This window comes from Rosa rugosa, chromosome 1, assembly GCF_958449725.1.
Source record: "Rosa rugosa chromosome 1, drRosRugo1.1, whole genome shotgun sequence".
In the NCBI taxonomy this organism is placed as follows: domain Eukaryota; kingdom Viridiplantae; phylum Streptophyta; class Magnoliopsida; order Rosales; family Rosaceae; genus Rosa; species Rosa rugosa.
In genome coordinates this window covers 12,516,015-12,527,360 of record NC_084820.1, presented here as the reverse complement: position 1 = coordinate 12,527,360, position 11,346 = coordinate 12,516,015, and the positions used below count along the sequence as shown (strand labels likewise).

Sequence of the window (11,346 nt, the reverse complement as noted above, 5' to 3'; positions counted from 1 at the left end):
TTACTTCAATTTTTTTAATTTTTTTTCCATTCAATTTCAATGTTAATTTATTTCAATCCATATTAAAAAATTAGTAAGTACTACTATGAGCAATGAAGAAAAGATTGATTTTTTGCTTTCATGTTTTAATTTTTTTACTTTCGGTGTTCATAAAGGTATTACAAAGATTTTGATGAAATTAATACTAATGGTTTTGTGAATTGAATAACGAATTAACGATGAGGAAATAACAAAAAGATAAAAAAAGAAAATTGTAATAAATTGAAATTTGGACGGAGAAGATGAAGATTAATGTTATCAGAAGAGAAATTAAGTAGTTTTGTATTTAATTAGTTATGTATTTAGTTTTCCTTACAGATTTGAATTTTAGAAAATTAGTGTACTTATTAGTTATTTTGCATTTAGGTAATATAGTCTTTCAATAATTCAAATATTTGTAGGGTGAACAAAGAAAATGGTAGGGTGCGTCTCGACGTTGCTGCTCTTGCGTTATTAAGTTTTTATATTTCATATGTATTTTTCTTTTCATACTATTTTATTCCCTTCTTGATGTCTTTTGGCATCGTATCGTTGTAATCTTTCAATTTCAATAAATGATTGACCTCCTTCGATTCAAAAAAAGAAAATGATAGGGTGGCAATAGCCGCACCCAAAGCAGAAATGCACTTTGAATTAAGATTTTTTTTTTTTTTTAAAGTATATGAACACAAGGTATGCAGCATTATAGCCCTAGAAAGTTGGTTTGTTATATTGTAGAGAATTTATCAATGTTTCTTCTGGGTAAAGCAGATAGCTAGTCGCATAGTCTACCACTCCCAAATTTGACGTGTTGCTACCTAAGGCGAACCAATTTGTTGGTTGCATTCTAAAGTTTTTATTATCAAAAGGGGGCGTCAATCCATTAATAGTAAATGAAGTTAATATTACACAATAACTCACCCGAATAACCGGGTTACGACAAAAATGAGCATGAATAGAACACCTTAAAAGAAACCCTAGATTTTGTAGAATAACGTTACCTTAAAGTGAAGCTCCAAGTGACTCGTAACCTGACGCTATCAGGGAGGCTCCGAACACAGTCAAAAACCTTCCCCACTTTATTCATGTTCCCATAAACTCTAGTCCCCCATCCAAAGACAAACAAGAGCCTAACTTTTCTACGGATGGAGTGAGTGGATTTAAACACTAGAACCCACACAACACCAACAGGTACAATGGTGCCGCTCCAATTATAGGAGATGACTCACCCATCTTGCATAGGTCAATGGATTAATAACCTAATATGTCTAATCTTTGAGGGAAGACCAATAAAACTAATGCAAGTGCTTCATTGTGATAAAACATGTATTAAACATTTAAACAATATAAATGAGTACTTTACTTTTAAAGTTAAACGAAAGACTTGCATGTACCGTTGTGGACCTCTACTAGAGTTTCTTCTAGCCTCGTCTTGTTTAGGCATAGTTGCTCACAATCGAACCTTTCTCACACATATAGATAAGCACATATTGTTATTCTATTTTTTATTATTAATGGAGTAGAGAGATTTGCACTTGAGATTTTACTAACTTTTTTAGTTAATACAGTCGGCATAAAATCATATCGATCATCTTCTATTTTGAAAATCCTCCCACAAGTGAGTTTTATGTGCATTTTAGATTTATAAGGCAAATACAATTTCTGTTTTTAATTTTAAAAGAATATCGACGCGCACTTGCACTAATAAAAATGAATAACAGATAAAAAACATAACAGAACACGCTAGATATTGTGTTCAGTTCTGTTGTGATAATTGAATAGAGTAGCATACAGTCCAGCCACAATGATCTCAAAGACAATTTCCAGCTTGTGCAGAGTAGTCAAAGCAATTAATTTGACCAGAATAAATGTGTTGAGATTGATGCTGCGCAGGAGCAGAGGCGCAGCAGCAAAAGGAAAATCACTTTTTGGTTTGTGGGAGCAGAGAGCTTTCAGAATCAGCAGCACATTGGAATCGAAGAAGAATAGTATGCGAGGGGAGAGCGTCAATTACTACTGATTATTTCTTCAAGGTTCACATCACTATGTTTGCGTTCTCTCTTCTCTCCCCAGCATAAGCATGTTTCTCTGCAATTTCATGAACCGAGGACAGCACATCCATGTTATATCCCTGATCGGAATTCTTCTTAATGTTTTTGTTGTAGATGGAAGTAAGATGTTCGATAAAATGTACGTAAAAAAAAAAATAGAGATTTAGATAATTAAAGTAAATAAAAGAAGTTGGTCGGTGTATTTTTTTTTATCTCACAAAAAAATATATTGAATAAAATTCTCAAATCAACCACTGTAACTATCTTAATTTCAGTACGATCGTTACATGATGAGATGCCCTTATGCTACTATTATAGGTCAAACCATGACAATCCCTTGTGTCACACTGCCATTACTTCTTTTCGATGAACAGAATCGTTTTTTTTTTGGCAAAGGATGAACAGAATCGTTTGACTGGTTAATATACCAGATTGCCATAATGACGCAGATGATTATTGCAAGGTTATGTCATATATGATCATCCAGGTTTTTACTCCACACTTTCATACTCATTGAAGTTTCTTACCCAAAATTTCTTACTGCATTTACCGGAGGCTAATTAGAAACTGAAATGACAATTACAAATAAAATCAAAATTGTTATCTTATTTGAGAAACTAATGTTTTCTACAGGATATTCACTACCCTATTGAGTGTGAAACTCAAAACTCGATTTCATTCTCCGCTGTTTTCGCTTAAAAGACAGAAGAAGAAGGCTTATAAAAGGGACCTTGGCCTCCATGCTTTTCATTAACGACTAGCTTATTCTTAAGCAACTTTTCAAAGCCAGCTACCTCCTTTTCAACAGGTGTGTAGAGGGGGCTTCAAAAAGCAGATTACTGATTATCCACCTTTGCATATATAAAAACAGCTAAGCAAACCAAATTTCCCACAGAGAAAAACACAAGGGAATGCCAGCCTCCATGTCTGATTCAGAGCTAATCCTCTGTGTTCTTCCCTCAATCTTAACTCTATTCCTCTTCCTCATTCTCATCAGAAGAAAGAAGCAGCAACACCAAATCAGAGGACTCAATCTCCCACCAGGAAACATGGGCTGGCCTTTTCTTGGAGAAACCATAGGCTACTTGAAGCCTTACTGTGCAACCTCTACAGGAGAATTCATGGAGCAACATATTTCAAGGTAAATTAGCAAAGACCCAGAAACCTAAAAGCCTCATATATCAAAACCCATGTTTTGTTTTGTGCACTAAACAAACTTATATCCTCTACTTAAATCTGCAGGTATGGGAAAATTTACAAGTCCAGTTTGTTTGGGGAGCCAACTATAGTTTCAGCTGATGCAGGGCTCAATAGATTCATACTACAAAATGAAGGCAGATTGTTTGAATGTAGCTACCCAAGAAGCATAGGAGGGATTCTTGGAAAATGGTCTATGTTGGTTTTAGTGGGTGACATGCATAGAGATATGAGGACTATATCCCTCAATTTCTTAAGCCACGCCAGACTCAGAACCCATTTGCTGAGAGAAGTTGAGAAGCATACTTTGCTTGTTTTGGGGAGCTGGAAAGAGAATTCTGTGTTTTCAGCTCAGGATGAAGCTAAGAAGGTGAGTAAAAATTTTTGTGAATTAATGAATGAATGCTTGCAATTCAAGAAAAAAAAGGTAAGAGGTTAATCGGGTTAATGAAAAAGTGATTGCAGTTCACTTTCAATTTGATGGCCAAACACATCATGAGCTTGGATCCTGGAGAACCAGAGACAGAGCAGCTCAAGAAATTGTATGTTACTTTCATGAAGGGTGTGGTTTCTGCTCCATTAAATTTACCAGGGACAGCTTACAGAAAAGCCTTACAGGTAATTTATATTTTCACATTGGATTTTCACCTCCTAACAAAGCTTTAATCTTATTTCTCTCTTGTTCTTTTTTTTCAATAATTATACCATTGGCTCATCACAGTCTCGATCAACCATTCTGAAGTTCATTGAGCGCAAAATGGAAGAGAGGGTGAAGGAGGGAAGTGAAAACATAGGGGAAGATGATCTTCTTGGATGGGTTTTGAAGAATTCAAATCTTTCAAAGGAGCAAATTCTTGACTTGATACTGAGCTTGCTCTTTGCTGGTCATGAAACTTCATCAGTCTCCATAGCTTTAGCCATCTACTTCTTGCCTGGCTGTCCTAATGCAATTGAGCAGTTAAGGGTAAGAATATATTTCATTACTCGTAGCTGGACAAAAATAAAAAATTCTTGGTTTTGATTCAATTTGTTTTCTATTTAATGGCTTTTTCTTTTGTTCTGCAGGAAGAGCACATTGAAATTGTCAAAGCCAAGAAGAAAGCAGGAGAGACAGAGTTGAACTGGGATGACTACAAAAAAATGGAATTCACTCAATGTGTTAGTTACTAAAAGCAAATTAATTTCTGAAGTTCAAGTTTTTTTTTATTAAATTAAATAAAAAATTCTGCGTTATTAGTTTGTAAACTAAAATTATGTGGATCTATTTTTTTATGTGAAGGTAATAAGTGAGACACTTAGGCTCGGGAACGTGGTGAGGTTTTTACACAGAAAGGCACTGAAAGATGTAAGGTACAAAGGTGAGTGTGTTGAGAAGAATTTGGTGCAAGAGTTGGGAGTTGGGAGTTGGGTCCATAAAGTCATCTGAAAATCTGAGGCTGCTTTAGTATATGTTAAAACTGAACTTCTTTTTTTGTGGGTGTTTGAAACTTTGGAAGGTTATGACATTCCATGTGGGTGGAAAGTGCTTCCGGTAATTGCAGCCATGCATTTGGATCCTTTGCTTTTTGACTACCCTCAACACTTCAATCCATGGAGATGGCAGGTCAGTCATACCTAGCTTGCTAGCTTTGGTCTTTGATAACACAACTTGCCCTCATAATCATGATTATTTTCGATTCTCTTTAGCCGCAACTTGGTTTTAATTTTGACAATAATTACGTAGCTCATTAGACATAAAGCAAATATGTTTGAATTTTTAATTGTTTAATTTTGTTTGAAAAATAAAATGAAAATTAAGACATATTTGCTCTGTGTCCGAACGAGCTAACAAAACATTCAGTTTTATTACCCTGCCTTAAATTTATACATTTGGTGAGTTATGATTAGACGGTCGGACAAAATGTTTAGGGTGCGGCTATTGTCACCCTACAATTTTCTTTGTTCACCCTACTTGCTCATTACATCTTATGTTTTAATTTCAATTATTAAATTTACTTATCTAATCCATTTTTCTTTCCAGAAATATCCTTATAACATATATTCAATCAAATTTTTTTTTTAACTTAAATTCCATATTTAATTTATACTAATAAAAAAACTAAAATATATTAAAGTTTCCTAATAAAATCATAATCATATTAACTTCCATTTTTTTTTTCAATTTCAATGTTCGTTTGTTTGAATTCATGTCAAAATATTAGTAAGTTAATAACTATGAGCAACGAAGAAGAGATTGATTTTTTTTTTTCGTATTTAAAATTTTTCACTTTCGGTGTTCACAAAGGGTACTGCAAAGATTTTGATGAAGTTAACACTAATAGTTTTATGAATTGAATAACGAATTAACGATGAGATTAATGTTATTCAATGAGAAATTAAGTAGTATTTGTATTTAATTAATTGGTTATGTATTTATTTTTTCTTACATATTTGAATTTTAGAAAATTAGTGTACCTATTAGTCATTTTGCACTTGGGTAATATAGTTTTTTTTTTTTTTTTTTTTTTTGAGATCTTTCAATAATTCAAATGTTTGTAGGGTGAACTAAGAAAATGGTAGGGTGGCAATAGCCGCACCCAATGTTTAATGCCCTATCAAAAGATATCTTAAAATCTTTAATTTTTTTTTAATGGAAGATGAAGGTGAAATTTCAGAAATACAACTACTAAAAAGTGTAATATAGTTTTATATGAAAAACATATAAAAATTCTTTATTAGAAGGTAAGGTCCCCATTGTGTTTAGGGTTGCCCTTAGGGCAAGTTCACCCGTTGGGTCACCAGGTCACCCACTATTCACTACTTTTTAGTGTTAATTTCGTGCCCTGGGTCACCCGGTACAGTGTTCTGGGTCACCATGGTGACCTGCACAGTGTATTTCGTGCCCTGGGTCACGAGCACAGTGTATTTCGTGACCCAGAGAATGAAAATATACACTAAAAAGCAGTGAATAGTAGGTGACCCGGTGACCCAACGGGTGAACTTGCTCTTATGGGACTCACAAACCAGCCGTTGGTCGTGGACCCAATTGGATGCTTCCCAATGTTTGCCCATTTTTACGATATGGGGGATCCAAACTTTCTATTCCTCATTGTCAAAAAAAAAAAAAAAAAACTTTCTATTCCTCATCCTGCTCGTAGATTTTTACTTTACAATTTCAGCATTAGTCAATATCACATATAGTGTTGGATTAATGTCATGTCACATTGGTGTGTTTCTTTTTGTTTTATTACTTCTCGACTTGTAACTTGAGAGCTATATTGTCATGTGCATGTCACTTTAGTATTAGAAGGATGAATAAGTAAGACTCTATTCCTCTTCATAGATAAGGAATCAAATGACTTTAGTTATTGACAATTATTGGAGCGATAAGAAAATGAGTGACGATCTAACATGGGAACAATGGAATTTTAGACGAGACAAACTAATGGGGTTGCAAAATAGGTCCACATTCTTTTCTTGGAACTAGTTACTAAAACACAAAACCAGAATTTTAAAGTTCAGTGCACTGAGAAAACGAGTGGCTAAGGGTACAATACAACTTGTGGGAATTGGGATAGGCACACCAATGGAGTTGTTGCAATTCAGGTTCAACAATCTTTTAGTTTTGTCTCTCTTTTTTTTGTGTGTGTGTAAGATTTTGAATCAAAACTGCACGTTCAAGTATAATTCTATTCAAACCAATGATCCCGATTCATATTCTCTGCACAAACGTGTGGCACCAATTGACAATAGACTCAATATTCCATCAATATCTTGGCATCAAAATTAGATAAGGCACAAAAGGATGATGGTTGCAAGGGGCAATGGGGATCTCATGGATTTGCTTTTTTCGGATGTAGTGTCTTGCTTTTTTCGGATGTAGTGTCTTGATCAAATCAATCCAAGGTGCATATGAATGAATGGGTGTGGGGTGTACGGACATACACACCAGCGAGTGTGCGTGTGGGGAGGGTAGAGAATGGGGTTCGAGATGATTGGAACCCCATGTGGACTGTGGGGTTTCTCACATGCACGTGCATCATCGGGTACTCTTTAATTTGCTCTTAGTGGGTCAAATGCCAAACTGGTCCTGACCAGATTTTATTTTTCCCTTTAGCCCAGAACTGGTCCAGAAAAATCCCCAGAACAAAGCGGTATCTACTTAGAAAAAAAGGTTTACACACCATGGAACTATACAAAATTAGTGATCATATCCCGACAATGACAATCACTATGACAATGCAAGATAAATAATCCATCTAGATGCTGATTGACCCATAAAGGCAATACCCTCGTAGCGAGTCTCGTCATTTGGAGATGTGGTATATAATGTGGTCCGTTAATGTAGTATAAAACATTTTTATCGGTATAGTATGTGGTAAAGGTCGAAGGGATCTGTTGGTCCCATTGTGTTGATTTTATTCGCCTTCTGTTTTAGGGCGTTATGAGTTGGTGATAACGTGTTTGATAAATTGTCTTAATGAAGCAATCTTAGTTTCGTTGAGGAGCAAGCACTAGTCCTTAACATTGTCGCTAATTCTTTGTTCCTTATGTTGTGTCTATGATGGTGATCTTGCAGCAAAGCAACAGCACGCGATCTTCTTCATCATCAACATCTTACTCGAGCATGACAAGTAGCAACTTTATGCCATTTGGGGGAGGACCACGACTTTGCGCCGGATCAGAACTGGCCAAGTTAGAAATGGCCGTTTTCATCCACCACCTGGTCCTCAACTACCAGTGGGAGTTGGCCAATTTGGACGACCAAGCTTTCGCATTCCCATTTGTCGACTTTCAGAAAGGACTACAAATCAGAGCTCAACGCCAAACAAACTTCATATAATCAAGTCATCAAACACCTTGCATGCATTATCTGATTATCCCCATGGAAGCTAGCTTCAAAGAACCAACAAACCACTCATCATCATCATCCTCTAATCTAATATGGGATAAGCTTAGATCCGACAGAGTACAAAGAAGTTGCTGTAGTACTGGAAGTTGGTTTTGACTTTTAATATGAAGTAGTACATCTTCTTCCAGAGGATGAGTACATATGCAAAAGGAAGATAAAGACCTCGAGGTACTACTACAACTACAGGCCGGGATGCTTAAGGAACACCTGTTCTTCTTCCAACCTCCACAACCGTGCTGCATATATGCACCCACCAACCGAAAAATTATAGGAGATCGATAGAGGAAGTATCTCATGCTCCTCATTGTAAATTAAATTCGAATTGCCTCATCGTCCCTTAGCTTTGGACTTGAGGGTAGTTATTTACTTACAAGTGATATGGTTTTTTTTTTTTTTTTTTTTTGTTCCTTTCTGTAAAATTATAAATTTTTATCATCAATATCGTTTCTTAATTCTAAATATATTGTTCTAAGTTCAATTTCTCTCTCCTTCTAGATTAAGAGAAGAAAGTTGACGATGTTTAACTGTCTAACACTGCATTATATCTTAAATCATAAATGTTAATATAGCTCCTAACTTCACTATAATTCTTTAATATTTTTATTTAGCTCTAGTCGAATATATATATATATATATATATATATATATATATATATGTATTTTTCGCTTTAGCTACGAGCCTACAATACAAAACACATACCAAAAAAAAAAAAAAAAACCTACAATACAAAACTACTTGTAGAGAATATCTTTCACATCGAAATATGTTTAAGTCTTGACTTGCTTTTGATATATTGAAGATATGCATGTGAATATGTGATATAATTTACTCTAGTTCTCTACCCTATTCTTTGATACTTCATTATCATGATCAACAACTAGGATATATGAACAACCATACATCTCTTAAATCCACTTGTCCCAAAATCTTTCTTAGCAACCAAATCTCCACCAAAACAGTACTTATGTCACCTGTTCTTTACACATTAGATATTAGCAAATGATTCCAAGACTATTATTTGCATGCTGCTCCAGAACCGACACCAAAAGAGTCAAAAAAAAAAAAAAAAACAGTTATAGGTACTAGGTAGTACTACGTTCTGCTGTCTTTTACTGCTTTATTCTTCGTCTGTGGCTTTTGAACCTTAAAATAACAAGGCCGAGGATGAAGACGAAGAGCGTAACAGAATTAACAGAGCAAAATATGATGAAGTATTCGGATTGGCTCGTGTAAATTAAGCTTGAAATGAATGGATGAACGACAACGCTGCATGATCTGTTAGTACTGTAGTGCAACAGTAGCTTGTTAGGTTTTCTTTCGCTTTCGGATTGTACGTGTGGGTTTTGTTTGTTCCTATTGCAGTTCTAAATTATTCAATGGCCGGGGGATTGAAGGCTGGTTTCATTGTTCTTGTTTCTGTCGAACTTAAAGCTGATGAATGATAGTTCTCTCTCCCTGTACAGTCTAGGAAGTAGCACGTTAGGCCATCTCCAGCTGTTGGGGGCTAAATTTAAGCACCCAAAAATTACTATTTATATAAATAGTAAGGGCTATAATTTTGACAATCTCCAACCCTTAAAGCTATAAATTTAAATGTCATGTTATTTTATTTTTTTTAATTTTGTTTTTCAAATATATAGTATTTTATAATTATACTACTATTTCTACTCTTATATAATTATTTTTCTGATCAAATCTTATTAATTTTTTGGATATGATTTTTTGAATATTTTGTTTTTATTATTTATTGTTTTTTTCAAAAGTGCCGTTACATTTTGAAAATGAAAAAAAAAAAAAAAAAAACCCAACAAATACATTTTGAAACAGATAGCTAACATCAGCCAGCTACAAATTTTAATCAATCTCAGCCGTTGATATCTATATTTTATCTTATCTGATTTATTTAGAACAGCAATGTGGAACCCACGAAAATATAGCCCGAGGGCTATACAAAGGGCCATCTTTAGCCTAGCCCTTGGCCGTATAGCCCCCCAAATGGCTTTTTTGGTTTGGCATAGCCCCCTTATTGGAGATGAAAATCTTCATTTTTTGGGCTATATCCACCCCATAGCCCACGACTGGAGATGGCCTTAGGGTTTCAAGAAATGTGGACTTCATTCTTGAGGGAGGAGAAGGAGAGGTTAGGTTAGAGGTTGCTATATTGTGGAGAGGAACCGACGATGAACTAGCTAGCTAGAAAAAAGAAAAGGAAATAAAAACACATAAAACACGTTACAAGTTATTTCATATAGTGTTTCTAGTAATGCATCCATCCAAGAGCCCCGGCCCAGATGGTATGTCCCCTTTTTTCTTCCAAAAATATTGGGATATTGTGAGTTAGGATGTTTGCATTGCAGTGCGGAATCTGTTGGAAAAAGGAGAGTTATGGCCTGAATCCAATTTTACTCATCTATGTCTGATTCCAAAAATTCCTGAACCTAAGGATGCTACCCACTTCCGCCCAATTGCTCTATGTAACGTTATTTGTCGTATCAGCTCTAAGGTTGTGGCAAACAGACTCAAAGTTTGGCTTCAGGATATTATCTCTCCTCTCCAAAGTGCGTACGTGCCAGGGCGCCTTATTTCTGATAATACCTTGGTTGCTACAGAAGCTGCACACTTCATGCCTAAACCTCGTCATCAAGAAACGGATTTTTTCTCTCTTAAACTGGACATCAGTAAAGCGTATGATCGCTTGGAATGGCCTTTTGTGCAAGCAATTCTTTTAAAGATGGGTTTTGATCAGAGGTGGGTCCAAATGGTAATGAATTGTATCAGGTCGGTCACATATGCCATCTTGGTTCATGGTGAGCCTTCTGACCCCATTGTACCTTCTCGTGGGATCAGGCAGGGTGATCCTCTATCACCCTATCTTTTTATTCTTTGTAGTGAAGGACTTTCTGCATTAATATCTAAAGCTATCCAGAACAATACTTTACAGGGTCTAACTATGTGTCCACATGCTCTTACTTTTCATCATCTGTTTTTTGCAGAAGATAGTATATTGTTTGGTACAGCTACCAATGAGGAGTGTTTTCGGTATCGAAGACTGTTAGATATTTATGCAAAAGCCTCTGGCCAGAGAATCAACTTTGAGAAGAGTGGTGTTGTTTTTAGCAACAATGTACTACAAGAGAGGAAATAGGAACTTGCTGCTATTCTTGAGGTTAAATGCGTCGCAGAACATG

The 11,346-nt window shown here is 35.5% G+C and overlaps 1 protein-coding gene across 1 annotated transcript; it reads left to right on the top strand.

Moving 5' to 3' along the window:
• The first annotated feature begins 2,776 nt into the window (after positions 1-2,776).
• On the top strand, positions 2,777-8,563 carry LOC133718291 (cholesterol 22-monohydroxylase CYP90B51). Its single transcript, XM_062145104.1, has 8 exons — positions 2,777-3,210; positions 3,312-3,636; positions 3,732-3,884; positions 3,988-4,230; positions 4,332-4,424; positions 4,546-4,624; positions 4,763-4,869; positions 7,825-8,563. Exons 1-8 carry the CDS (start codon positions 2,981-2,983, stop codon positions 8,086-8,088), a joined length of 1,494 nt encoding a protein of 497 aa, XP_062001088.1. The 5' UTR covers positions 2,777-2,980; the 3' UTR covers positions 8,089-8,563.
• The last annotated feature ends 2,783 nt before the right edge of the window (positions 8,564-11,346 follow it).